This window comes from Gobio gobio, assembly GCF_949357685.1.
Source record: "Gobio gobio genome assembly, chromosome: 16".
NCBI classification, from domain to species: Eukaryota; Metazoa; Chordata; class Actinopteri; order Cypriniformes; family Gobionidae; genus Gobio; species Gobio gobio.
In genome coordinates this window covers 32395344-32409453 of record NC_137109.1, presented here as the reverse complement: position 1 = coordinate 32409453, position 14110 = coordinate 32395344, and the positions used below count along the sequence as shown (strand labels likewise).

The 14110-nt window shown below is 36.5% G+C and overlaps 1 protein-coding gene across 2 annotated transcripts in view; it reads right to left on the bottom strand.

The window, feature by feature from the left end:
• gria2b (glutamate receptor, ionotropic, AMPA 2b) overlaps positions 1-2470 on the bottom strand; it is a 48758-nt gene extending 46288 nt beyond the window's left edge. Inside the window, exons 1-2 of one of the 2 annotated variants that reach the window (XM_079839506.1) lie at positions 2236-2470; positions 2007-2147 (exon numbers count right to left, since the gene is read on the bottom strand). In XM_079839506.1, coding sequence (XP_079695632.1) covers positions 2007-2147; positions 2236-2320 — 226 coding nt within the window. In that variant the 5' untranslated portion in view covers positions 2321-2470. The remainder of the gene's footprint in view (positions 1-2006; positions 2148-2235) is intronic. The other variant, XM_079839505.1, reaches the window with a different exon arrangement.
• Between the last annotated feature and the right edge of the window lie 11640 nt (positions 2471-14110).

Genomic DNA, 14110 nt, shown 5'->3' with positions numbered 1-14110 from the left:
TCTGAGGATAAGTGCTAATATAATACACAGCATCTTGCCAAAAGCTATATAGCTTCAAAGAAGAAGAGTCTCATTAGCTACATATCATACCAAGGTGGCATATCCTGTAGTTTGTCTCATTAGAGCAGCCATTTAACACTGAGCCATTCGCAGAATCTGTTCAGTAACAAGAACATCTGACTCATGCCTAACCAACAACACAGAGCAAATGTCAGGTTTAGAGAGTAAATGTTTTCCGAACCAACAAGACCCATGAAGTCTTCCATTTACCAGAGACCAAAAACCTGTGTTGCTTTATGGATCATAGCATCGGCTGTGTTCTTCACATGCTTCATTTTAAGTAAAGCAAGTCTGAATGACATACAGTGTGGTCCGGATTAAATACGACTGATGGACAAAATCTCCCCAGCTGCTTTTAAAAAGACACACTAAACTCTATGGGAAAGATGGAAAACGATAAAGCAGTGCCTGTAAATGCATAGTGCCATCTAGGGGTTTTTATGTTTGAGAAATAAAAGGAACGACGCCTGAAAGACCAATTGTTAACACATAACACTCATCTTGGGAAAGAAAATGGGAAATTGAGTGCTAAAATACGTTTTTCAATAGATATGCACTTCAAATGAAGAACATCATCATCACTAACAATATCTAGGAATAATTCTAAAAATGTATCTGTATCGAATGGGAAACTAAATCATTTGTGACCATCATAGCATAGAATGTTCTCATATGGTTGTTATGAGAAAGTTCTGCAAAATGATTTTGATATCTTTTTGAGAGAAGTGACTGAGGAATTCAACTGAACCTCTTGAAGAGACTTTCTTCAACAAGAATCATTTTCGAAATGCTGCTTAGCAACAGCCCACTGGATACTTAATGAAATCCTTGAATATAAGTGATCCACTTAATAAAGGGTTCATTTATTCATGAACATCTCATAAGGTTCTGTACTGATTAAATCTAATTCAGTGATGGTCAGTAAATGCGAGAGAGGTTTCTCATGCATTGGAAATGTCTTCTTTTTACTCTTTTGACCATTTCTAGCTCAACAGGCTACCCATGTTAAAACAGCAAATATGTGAATGTATATCAACCGTATGATATGTTCTAGCCTCATGATACTGATAGACCACAAAAAAAAAATAGTGTGCCATAGTTTCTGGATATTTAATAATATACATTTGGTCTGCATTATGAACATACTGTGTTAAGTGTTTGTTCAGATTAATGGACATTTTTGTAGCCTATCAATGCTTTCTGCAACATTAACCTTCATATTATCCTATGACACTATATATAAATATATATATATAATTCAATATCGAATAACTAAATCTTAGCAACAATAAATGTTAAAGAGCTTTGGAACATAACTGGGCAAAATGTGTACAAAATGTAACTTCTGCATTTCATAAAAACAAATATGTGACTGGAGCAATCAATATGGACCAAATTTGAACATCTGTCGTAACAAATCCATTCCTCCCTACTTATGCAAAACCACCACTACAAATGCCATTGATGTTTTAGCATATCCCATTGTACCCAGACTTATAGAGAAAAGTTATAGAGAAATAGCCTGAATAAATAAATAAATAAATAAATAAATAAAATGTGAAATTGTTCAAATCCGGGTCAAATGAGACAACATACATAAATAATATCCTTTTTTTTATATAGATATTTTTATATAAATATTATTTATATATATAAAAAGAAATTATTAATAACGTCAAAAAAGCGTAGTTCTACTAACAAAAATGATTAGTATGTATAGCGTTTTCAAGACAATAGAATGGTTAAGCTTCTTCTGATGATGATGAGAGCTCGTGCTCATCTCCGTTACTGTGGAAACCAACTTCACATCCTGCTATACACAAATTCCTACCAATAGCCACACTGAAACTTCAGCACGCAAACAAACTATTCATTAGAATTGACAAAATGTATAAAAACTATGCAATCACATTTATCTAAATAAGAAAGAAGAAGACATAACTTACAGCAGTTAGTTACAGCGAAACTGTTAGCTACTTCCAGATTGTCGATGTGAGGCGTCAGCCTAAATTCAGCCGTTCCGAACTGAACCATTCCGATCCGAAACGCGCTGTATTCCTGATCAGCTCCCCTCGGAAACAAGCCCCCTGCGCGACACACCGAAATATATTGAACATAATCATACAGTTCACATGAATTTTAACAAAAATGACGCCCATTTTAAACGTAACGTACCAATTTGAACACTTGGAGAGCCTCCAGTTGACAAACCACATAAAAGGGAAATGAGACAAATCGATAAATTCTTAAACTGTTGCATCTCCACGTGTGTGTTCACCCACTGTATGAAGGAAGTATTTGTCGTATACAGTGTTCAATCAAATCCGTGACATATTGAGGCGTTGCTGGAGAATGAGAGCGGCTGCTGTCTGCAGGTGGTTCCTCTATCGCGGACTCCTGCCTCAGTCCCGCTTCTGGAGGAATAATGCAGATCTCTCTCTCTCTCTCTCTCTCTCTCTCTCTCTCTCTCTCTCTCTCTCTCTCCTCCCTCTATTCGCGCGCATTCCTATGAGTTGATGATACCTTCACTTGATACAGGAACACTGCAAATATAGCCTATACACGGTAGATCTGTTTACAAAAAACGTGCCATGTGCTTAATGTTTGTGTTAATTTTGCTTTCATAGATTTTTGAAAAACCTTAACAATTGTATTAATACAATTTGGATTAATGACACAAGTGCTAAAAATGTGGTTACCATTATATAAAATACTAAAATACTGTCCTTGAACTTTGAATACAGGTTTGAATACTTGAACACATTTTCAAAAAAGTTTTCAAGCATATTTTTCAAGGTAATTATTGAGTCATGAAGTTTGTGCTTTTTCAAAAGATGGTACAAATGTGACCTTGCCACACAAACAGCTAGCCTACCAGACACTTGTAAATTTCATTTGTACAGAGAGTCTCTCCATTGACAAGCGTTAACGTCCTTGGAGGCGGGAGCCACTCTGGATCTGCCATAACCAATCGCTAAACTAGCGCACAACATCAACGTCATCGTTCTCAGCCACTCCCTCTGTTCGGTGATTGGACCAGTTAAAATTTGACCGGAGAAAACCAGAGAATATACCGCGATCCCAGACGGAGTACTGAAGGAAAATGAAAATTGAGCGGAAGTACGTAGGAGGACCTACATCTTATGTAGTCACATGACAACAAAATGGCTTCCCCCATGTTCCATGTTGGTCACACCGCATGGATATGTATAGATGCCAGATTCCCACTTTAGACACGTCGGCACACCCACCATCTTGGAACGATCAGCGTGACATCATTGACATTTACAGTAAGAGTCTTTACTGGTAAATGACAGATAAATTACCAGTAAATGATCATGTGTGGACAGGGCCTTTTCAAAAATACAGTTAAATTGGTTCCGGCAATTTACCAAGTAAGGGAAGTTTGTATTTCAAGATAGAAGCATTTCAAGATAGTTTCCGATGACTGGCATCACAGAATTTACCTTTATTTTGTAGCTGATATGTGAATGGTCTTTTACCGGTAAAAAGCCTGCACATCTTTGCTTGTGTGAACAGCATATTTGTGTATTTACCAGTAAAGTCATTCTGGCAATTTTACAGTAATTTACCGGGATTGCTGTGTGAAAGGGGCTAATGATGCCACAACATTGCATAGCTTTTGGTTGTGAAACCACTGAGATTTATTCCTGAAGAAATGGGATAACCTTTCACAGGTGGGTTTGTTTATTTATATGTATTAATTCAATATTACAAGTTTTTAAACTAACCAAAAAAACGTTTTAATGTTGTGTTAGCTGACGCCTATATCTTGTTGTATTGTGTTAGCTTAGCAAAATCATCTGCTGAAGTCTATTGCAGATATAGATATTCATACATGCGTCTAATATGGTTGCAGACTCACAGTCAATTTCATGGATCGATGTTTTGACCGTGATAATATGGCAGACGGCATACTTACAGCGGCCAATAGAAAAAGCCAATGATGAGGCTTCTATATTTATGGGTTACACCAAGCTGACTCTGATTTTTCTGACAAAAGTTTTTCAAATATTTGTAAGATTTATTTAAACTGCTCCTCAAAGAAATAATAATAAAAAAGTGTGCCAAACATTTTTTTTGTTTTTTTGTGGGGGTTTTTACAAACTCTGGTAAAACCACTTTTTGAAGTTACTTTAATTTCCCCAGTTGAAAATTGACTTTTATGTATTCAAGATTAAAATAAAAAATAGGCTTCTTAGCTAATAGATATTCTGGTCCATTTCCCCCTTTAAAATGTGATGACTCACTGAATGAGAACAGGCGATCATAAATTAATGAATATTTTATAGTCATACAAAAAGCACTAAATGAGACAAGTTTTACCATTAATTTAGGCTAAATATAGAGAATATATCCATATAAAGACTGCAGTGTATGTAAAGAGGGCTGTATCTAGGCATTCCATAGGCCCCTCCTTTTTCAAAATAAAATTTGAATTTGTTGTATAAAATTCAAAATTGGATCTGTGCGCCCTCGAGTCATTCCCACCATTCACCCCACTTGCTACTACCCAGTACTATAATACTGGACTTCCTACATGTTGGCCAGATCTCTGATGTATAGAAGTTGCATTGCATTCAGGACCATGGACAGGTCCCTCTCACCCCCACAAAACAAATGACATGAAAAGTGATCTGATTTAATGAGCTGAAAATATAGCAACACTTCTTTTGTTTTCCCTGGATATCCATGCCTATGATGAAACAAAGTCATTAAAATTTCATGAACATTTTGCATTGCACAGCTTTGAAGAACCTCTTTTGAGACCAGTCACTACTTGTGCACTCATATGTGTGGATCAGTTTGCATGACATTTAATACACCTGTCCCAACCAATAACAGTTTGTACCTCTGTACCACAACACTTCAAGCCATAGTTTTGCAGTATACACCACAACCCCAGTCTCCGGTAAAAGGCCTGACTGCTTTCATTGCTGAATATATAATGACAATGAATCTACTACTGCTCACAGATATCTGATTGAATTTTGGGTAATGTTCTGTTTCTTCCCCCTCCTTTTAGCACAGTCCACAAGCAACACCTTAATCATCATGTCTTCCAGCTCCCAAACCTCCATGTCCCAGTTTCATTCCCCTCGGCCCATGCTCCATACTGCATGAGTTTCTATAACAAGATCCCAGGCTGCAAGGTCTTTCAGAGTTAAATTGCAAATATAAAAACTGAGCTCACTGAAGTGATAAATGGAAAATTAAATATTTCATGATGAAAAAAAAGACAATTTGTATATCTAAAGAAAGGTGAGGATAACCATAGCCCAAGAGGGGACTTTTAAACACGTTTAATCACCCAGGCTCAGGTGCAGTAACTTCTAATGACTTCACAAGCATATTTTTACTTCAATTAGTATGGCAAAAATTCCTTGGAAAATCTTATGTCTGAACGGAAAGACAGTATCATGTAATATGTTGGATCTCTGTAAACGGTTGGGTTTAGTAGATGTGTGTATGGATGCTTTTGTCGTCATCAAGCCAAACACGCTATATGTTTGCCCTATATGTGTTTGTAGAATTGAGATAAGGAGAATGTCATGTACAGTAGATGAATTACTGACAAGCAAAAACTTAAATCTAAATTATAATCTGATCCATTTAGTATATGCTGTGCATGACACATCCATGCTCTCGCTTTCTCTCTCTGTGTCTTCTGGCGCTCTTAAGAGTCCTTTTTCATGCTCATGGCTGTTTATCAAGTGGGTCGTCCTCACATTAACACATTACTCCCCTGTCCCCTCTTCTCCCCATGAATATACACATATATGAATAGAGGTCAAGCAGTGGTCAAGGAGATTGGCTGCAGGACTAATGGCCATTTTGCATGGCATGGACCTAAGTGTGCACTGAAAGAAGTTCACATGATATAGCATAATTTAGCCTATAGCTATATCACAGGCTGGTGTTATTGTCTTTAGTAGAAAATATTTGACAGGCATAATATACACATTACAAAACAGCAGCATTTATTTGAAATATAGATATTTTGTAACATTACAAATGTCTTTATTGTCAATCAATTTAATGTCTTTGCTGAATAAAATGATTAATTCATTTTTTATATCTTTTTGTTTTTTAAACATTACTCACAACAAACCTTTGAATGGTACACTCTAAAAACGTTTACTATGATTTACTAAATGTTTTACACTAAAGAAATTTAGTAAATTTTAAAGCAGTGTAATCAATTACATACACCGTATAAGCTGAACAAATGCAAGTAAAAAATTAAGTAGATCTGAGTAACTACATTTGGCACATTTACAAATAAAATTGAGTAGAAAAAATTGAAGGAAAAACATTTAAAAACCAATATTTATGAGTAATATTAACTGTTTTTATTCATGAGTAATATTAACTCTTATAGTATAACTTTAATATTAACTTTAATTCCCTCTAAACCTTTGTAAAATACTCCACACAACCACACTTATACATGACATTGGCCTTCATTGTCGATGAGTACAGCAATACAGCATATATATTACAGTTTTGACATGTATACAATATTGGCAACATTTAAACTCATGTAACAAACATTTTAGAAGTAAAAATTAAACATTTAAAAGTAATTCAAGTGTAATCAACCTGTCTGTAATCCCATTTCCACCGTATCAGCACAGTTTCTCGAGCCTGAGATGGACTCGCGGTCTGCGGGTGGACTTTGAACTTCAGACCGCCGTCCTGCGTTTCACTCATGGCTCAAAGATGCTGCAACGCGCCTGACTCCATAACCTGCCAATAAACAAACATTGCACAGTTTTAAGAACATTGTATCATCCAAATTAATTATATTCATTATATCTTAATGAATAAAGTCGTGTGCTTTGGCTTCAAAGACAGATGCCACACCTGTTTAGGTGACTCACATTGCGTCCCTGTATGTTGTTTTGCATTAAATACAATTATTTTAAGCACAGTAATGATTTTATAGATAAAATAAAACACTCAAACCTGAATCTCACAGAGGAAATGCACCAATTCTGCAACGCTGAGAAGAAGGAACTGCTCTGGAGACTGAAGAGAATTCAAACAGCCCACGCTCACTCAACCGTCGAGCCGTCGTCACGTCAGTGGGCGGGGGAGGGGTGCAGTGTTATATTCGAGTAAAGTTACTCAATTTCTTCAGTGTATGTTAAAGATTAATAATCTTGATTTGAATTAAGTAATATTTATGGTTCTTGAAACAGATCGATCTAATTCTCTTTTCTCAAATATTTTTATGGAAATTTCACCAATATATTAAGTATATTTTAAATAAATAATTGGTTATTCGAACACTAAATTCTTTTAGTGAAAAAAACTTAAATATAACTGTAAATTTGAGACAAAATTAACTGTTGGATTTTTAGTCAATTATTTTGGTATGTTCAACTCAAAACATCAAGTAAATGATATTTAGAGATTTTATTAAGTTAATAAAGTTAATTATTACTGTGATATTTACTAAGCCACTGAATTATTTTTTAGAGTGTAGAGTATCATTGAAATATTAAGTAAATATTATATTTTTATATATTACAATATATTTAGATAGAAAACTGATATATATATATATATATATATATATATATATATATATATATATATATATATATATATATATATATATACACACACACACACACACACACACACACACACACACGTAGGTCAACAATATATTTATATATATATAAAGTGAACTATAATTCAGGATTTGGTCATATTTAAGCATATGGACCTCCCCCCATGTATGTGTGCTGTAGACTGCAGCTGCTCTAATCCATGGTGACATGACATTGAGACCATAATCAGCAGTGTCACCCATGCAACATGCAGCTATACTGGTCAGAGAGAGAGAGAGAGATAGAGACAGTTGGAGAGAGTTGGGGGTTAGAGGAAAGGATGGAGAATGAAAAAGACAAAAAGAGGGAGAAAAAAAGAGTTCTCATTATCCATTTCCTCCACACATTATTCCGTCTCATTCCTGCCCTATATCCAGTTCTGTCATGCCTCCATTTGAAAGATGGCAGCCGTTTCAAACACCAAAACCAAATATATGCACACACTATATATTGTGCGCACACACTCCATATCAAACCTTATCATCAGTCTCAGCTCATGATAAAATTTGACTTCACTCTGACTTCACTCATGCGTGGATAAGAAGCAATGACACTGGAAAATTCGGCATTGGGAATATTGCTTCTAATTAATTTATTTTTTTTTTTCAGTGCCACCCGTTCTGATTTACAGATACACCTTTGAATGAAAAATTGCCAGTTTGTCTTAAATACCTAATGACATCTGCCATATTAACATCAGCTAAAGATATGTCACTATACGGAAAATGTTCTATTTAGAATATTGACGGTTTCTGTCAGGCACTTCATAAATAGATGTTCTATGGGATTATTTTATGCTTTTTGTTTTAATTTCTTATTTGTTTTTAATTTAGTTTTAATTTCTTTATCACAAGAACAAAACATTAAATAACCTGTTAAACATCAAGTATTATGCAATCATTTAAGACATTTCTCCTTATTTTTTATTTTTTTTATCAAAAACCCGGTTATCTAGAATTATTCACAGATAATCACTTATCACTCTGATTCATTCATTTTCTTATGGTTTAAAGGCTGAAATGTGAGGTTTGACATTTTGTAAAACTTTTTTTGTCAAAACTGAACGTAGTATATGTTAGTAGATAACATATGTTATTTCACCCAACCAAGAGCATTATTATTTTTATATTTATGCAAACAAAATGTGCATAGTGCTGCTAATTTTAATGCTGTAAATTTGTTTTCCGTGTAAAACTTGGTGAAATGATTTCAGTGTGTTTATTGGTACTTTTTGAACATTTGCAGACCATGATAATGATACTATAATCGTGATATGACATTTTTATACCGTTTCTAAAGGGTGCTATGTTTGGAAACTGCAAGGAAAAAGAGACTCATTCCACCCCCACATTGCCCAGTGTGTGTTCAGGTTGTATTAAGCAGTAGTCTATGTGATATAGGTTACAGAGAGAACTGACCTGTGGGGTGGGAGGACAGATAACCAGCAGGAATCAAGACAAGCTGCATGAAACAATGTGTGAGACAGCAATCATGGGGAAAACGCAGAGGCGAACGCGTGTGGGTGGGCTTGGAAACACACGCTGAGAAGTGTCACGCTCAGGCACACAACTGCAAGCTGCTGAAAATAACTTGGAGACACATTTTTGAAGAGATTTTACCTGTTTTAAGTATTAGTCGAGTCAATCGTCTATCTTCGACCGTCAATAGCCTACAGTATGTGTACCAATATATAGCCTATATATTTGTTTTTCTTATCAAGCGCATTGTAATATCAAAATCACTGACATGCATTTTAGAGTGAAACATTTCATGAGTACTGGCTTGATCAAACTGATATCCACAAGACTTACACCTCCAGGTTAGCCTGTCTAGTTGCACAGAGAGCGGCGCTACCACAGTAATTATTCAAATGACTGTGGAGGAGGATGCTCAGAGGGAAGAAATAGGCTACATATCAAGTAATTTGCCTGATAACTGAGAACTTCATAAGTATGGTCTGTGAACAGTTTTTCAACACTCTCAATCACACATTCACATGGTTTTGCATATAGTTTACTGGGCTTTACTTCACGATTGAAGTCTCTTTAGTGAGTTACTTCATAAGTTGTACCCCTAGGGGGCTCTATAGTGCATCTTAACATTTGGAAGTCTGAGGCTTTAATGAACCCTAAGTTAAACTAAAGTAGGCTACTTAAAACACACAATGGCTAATCAAAAACATGTTCTTATGAAGGAAAGAACTGGATGAGATGACTTCCTCCAGCAGTCTGAATCTAATGTGACTGCTTTAAAGGTTTCAAAAGCAGACCTGGCTCCTGACAGAGTCAACCCTGTGAGACAAGGACATATCAGTGAAATCACGCAGTTGCTGTCTCTGTGTCTGTTGCCATAGCAACTAACTAACCATTCGACACATGCTCTGCAACTCTGTGTGTATACCACAAAGATAATATGGGGGGAAAATTTGGTCAGGTTTAAGACAATTTCTTCCTGCCCGTCCCTTTTTATATACTCCAAGTTTGTTTTTGATTTATTGGCATGGCCTATTTATTGTGTGAATGTGGCAGGGAGGGGTGGGGTATTCTCCATTTACCACGCTTCATTACATTCCGGACAGATTTCATATCCCAACTAGTGCAAAGACACACGTAGGTCAACCTGCCAGTATATTTCACAGCATAATGAATACTGGTTCTTGGGTGCTGGAACAGGTCAAACCATGACACCCAGAAAGCTGTGTATTGTGTCTTCGGTTTCAAGTACATGCTAGGTCAGTAACACACATTACAAGAGATCAACAGGAACTTCCATACAGCCCATATATAGAAAAATACTAATAGTTTTCAGCTAAATTAAAGGGATAGTTCAGTAACTAGTAACTAAAATATCTAGCTACCGGCAGAAGGCCGTACGCACCGATTTACGGTGAAAGAGTAATCTCTTACCTGATGCATTATGTATTGATGAACGTGTAATTGCCGAGGATAGAGCAAAACAAAACACTGTTTATAAATTAAAAGTATAAAATGAGAATTCTTAAAGAATAATGTCACCAGGTTTCGATATAAGAGAAAAGGAGCTCGACTTTGTTGCCCAGCCCTTTTTGTTCAAACCGCGATAGGTGTCAAAGCTTTTGCTACATCCTACGTCATACATTGCATCAGAAGCTCTTATGGCACAAGTTGACTTGTGTAGGCCGTCTGCCGGAAGCTAGTTATTTTAGTTTGTAAAGTTTTAAATATGAATAATTCCAATGCAAAAGCCTCTAAAAGCCACCTGGGTCAAAAATGAGAAAACAATACTGAGTGAATGCTCTCCACACATATACACTCACCTAAAGGATTATTAGGAACACCATACTAATACTGTGTTTGACCCCTTTTCGCCTTCAGAACTGCCTTAATTCTATGTGGCATTGATTCAACAAGGTGCTGAAAGCATTCTTTAGAAATGTTGGCCCATATTGATAGGATAGCATCTTGCAGTTGATGGAGATTTGTTGGATGCACATCCAGGGCACGAAGCTCCCGTTCCACCACATCCCAAAGATGCTCTATTGGGTTGAGATCTGGTGACTGTGGGGGCCATTTTAGTACAGTGAACTCATTGTCATGTTCAAGAAACCAATTTGAAATGATTCGAGCTTTGTGACATGGTGCATTATCCTGCTGGAAGTAGCCATCAAATGATGGGTAAATGGTGGTCATAAAGGGATGGACATGGTCAGAAACAATGCTCAGGTAGGCCGTGGAATTTAAACAATGCCCAATTGGCACTAAGGGGCCTAAAGTGTGCCAAGAAAACATCCCCCACACCATTACACCACCACCACCAGCCTGCACAGTGGTAACAAGGCATGATGGATCCCAACACAGTCTCACTCCCACTCGTCACATATTGACGCTTGGTCAGGACCCCTCGTCGTCACTTTTTTACGTCCAGGGTACCCCTTGAAAGGCATTTTTCGACGTTAAGGGTACTGCAGTGATTCCAATGAGACACCTTTGGCGTCATACACAGACGTGTTGGGCATGTGAATGTTATCACGATGTAACTATTTATTGGGTTATACTTTTTCCATTATGACATGTTGGAGTATGATTCTCAATTTAATCAGCCAGCATTATTTTATTTACATTTATTGATTTGTATTTACGCTATTCAGACACGTTTGAAAGTAGCCCAACCCCGCCCCTTAACCTACCCATTTGCGTTATATGATATAAAACACAGAATATAACAGACAACATGCACACTTTATTGAAAAATGTCAAGTATTCCAACTGTTCCGAGGCCAAACGATTGATTTATGTGAAGAAAAGACCCAAAAGCGATCTGCGTTTCCATCCGCCCCGCGGCGTCATAGTGAAGACGCCACAGGCACGGCCATACCCCCCGGCGTCAGACTATAGACGAACTGGGAACTCCATTGCTTTCAATGGGAAACCTTTGCCGGTATTCTATCGGTATGAAATCTCGCTGAAGAAGTCTCATTCAGAATACATCGCGATGTTTGGCATCAGTGCACCTGGGCCACATGTTGGTGAGTAGCCATGAATGTTTGATATAAAGTATTTTCTGTCGTTATTGATCAGATTATGTTCAGTCACTGCATTATATCTTTCATTTCCACTCAGGCTTCGCTTTTCTTTGCTTTCTAAATCAACACACCTTGCTAATAGGGCGATTAAACACTGTCACGTGACGTGCTATAGACCTTTTAAACAGTTATTCATATTTAATAATAACAACTAGTGTAGTTCCAACGTGGCATTTGTAGTAGAAGCACAATAAAAACAACCTTAGTTGTAATGTGATGTTTGTTGTAAATAGACAGTAACCACAGCACTTACCATGCTTTTACCACATTGGTAGTTTTAATGTGATTTTTGTTGTAAATAGACAGTAACCACAACACTTACCATGCTTTTAATGCCTTTTAATGTAAAATCCAAATATTGTGATGTAAATAGTACTTTGTCCTGTATATAATGTATCTGTTATATATTATGACTTTTTCTCTTTTTTTTTTTTTAATCTGAAACGACCAAAAGGGCCTTTCGGACTCCGTCAGCCCATTCTTGTTCATGGAAAAGTAATGGAGAAGACCGAAAGCAGCAACAGCAAATATTTGCAATGGTAAGTATGTGTTGGTTTGAACTCTTTATCAAGCATTTGTTGTTTCTTAAACATATTCTTACAAACCCCATGGCTCAATCAGTGAGAACATATTCTTAATCATTCACAAGATTTAACAAGCTGTCAAATTCATATGATACTTGTACATATTTGTACAAATACTCATACATAATCCTGCAGCTTTTACTCCGACTCCTGCCATTGGCTACAGCCTCAATTCCTGTACATATTTATCATGATTTTTGTAAATCAGTTGCGCCCCTTCTTGGAAAGCAGTCCCAGAAAGAAAAGTTTATATTAGGTCCAATGTATTCTTTAAAATGATTACAAATTGGGCCATTGGGACCTCACCTCATGGCCTACCTCTGTTTGCAAGAGTGGAAATGCTCACATAACATCAGATATTCAATTATTTTGTCATCAGTTGCACTGCTGATAACGTCCCGTTTGCATGTAAATAATTTACGTGATCAAAAGATTAAGTGAATAATCAACATTTTTAAACAAATTCATATGTGCTACTAAAAATATACTTTTAATAATGGAAATGCACACCTATCAGTGAACTTGTTACATAAATGTATTTAACATTTAATTATGCAACACTTTTTACAGAAGGAAATCCTACAGTTATGTAAAGGGACAACATCATCATCATGTCCTGTCCTGTCCTGGGCACACTGGGCAACATGTGTCCTCCAACATATTCGATCTGTGGCCACGTTCTTCACATCTTCTCATGGAACACCTGCATTCTTCAGGTCTTCACGAAACATCTGTCTCATGTCTTCCTTGGTCTTCCCTGTCTCCTGCGTCTTCCTGGTGGTGTCCACTTCATAACTGTTTTGGGGTGTTGTTGTTTGGGCATGCGTAGGATATGTCCAGTGAGGTGCACCCTTTGCTATGTCACAGTTTCTCAAAGTCTTCACGTGGAGTACCACTCCTCCTCATGATCTCTTCGATATATGCAGAACCAATATTCATAAACTGTACTTGATGTCTGCTTATGCCTTTATCAAAAAAGCATCAGTGCTCATCAGGAGTTTTAGTAAAGGACATATTTATTGCCATCGACTTCATGATGCTATATTCCAATGTATATATCTGCATTTGTATATTTGCATATATATGCATTTGTATAAGTGTTTGTTTGAACAAATGAAGATAGTGAGAGTGAACACCTTTTGAAATCAATATGTATTCATTAAACCTTTTATTACAGTGGTATAGTATTCACTATAGTTAATGTCCACCATAACTAAATATATGGTATCATTATATCACTACCTTGCTAATGTAAATGTAAC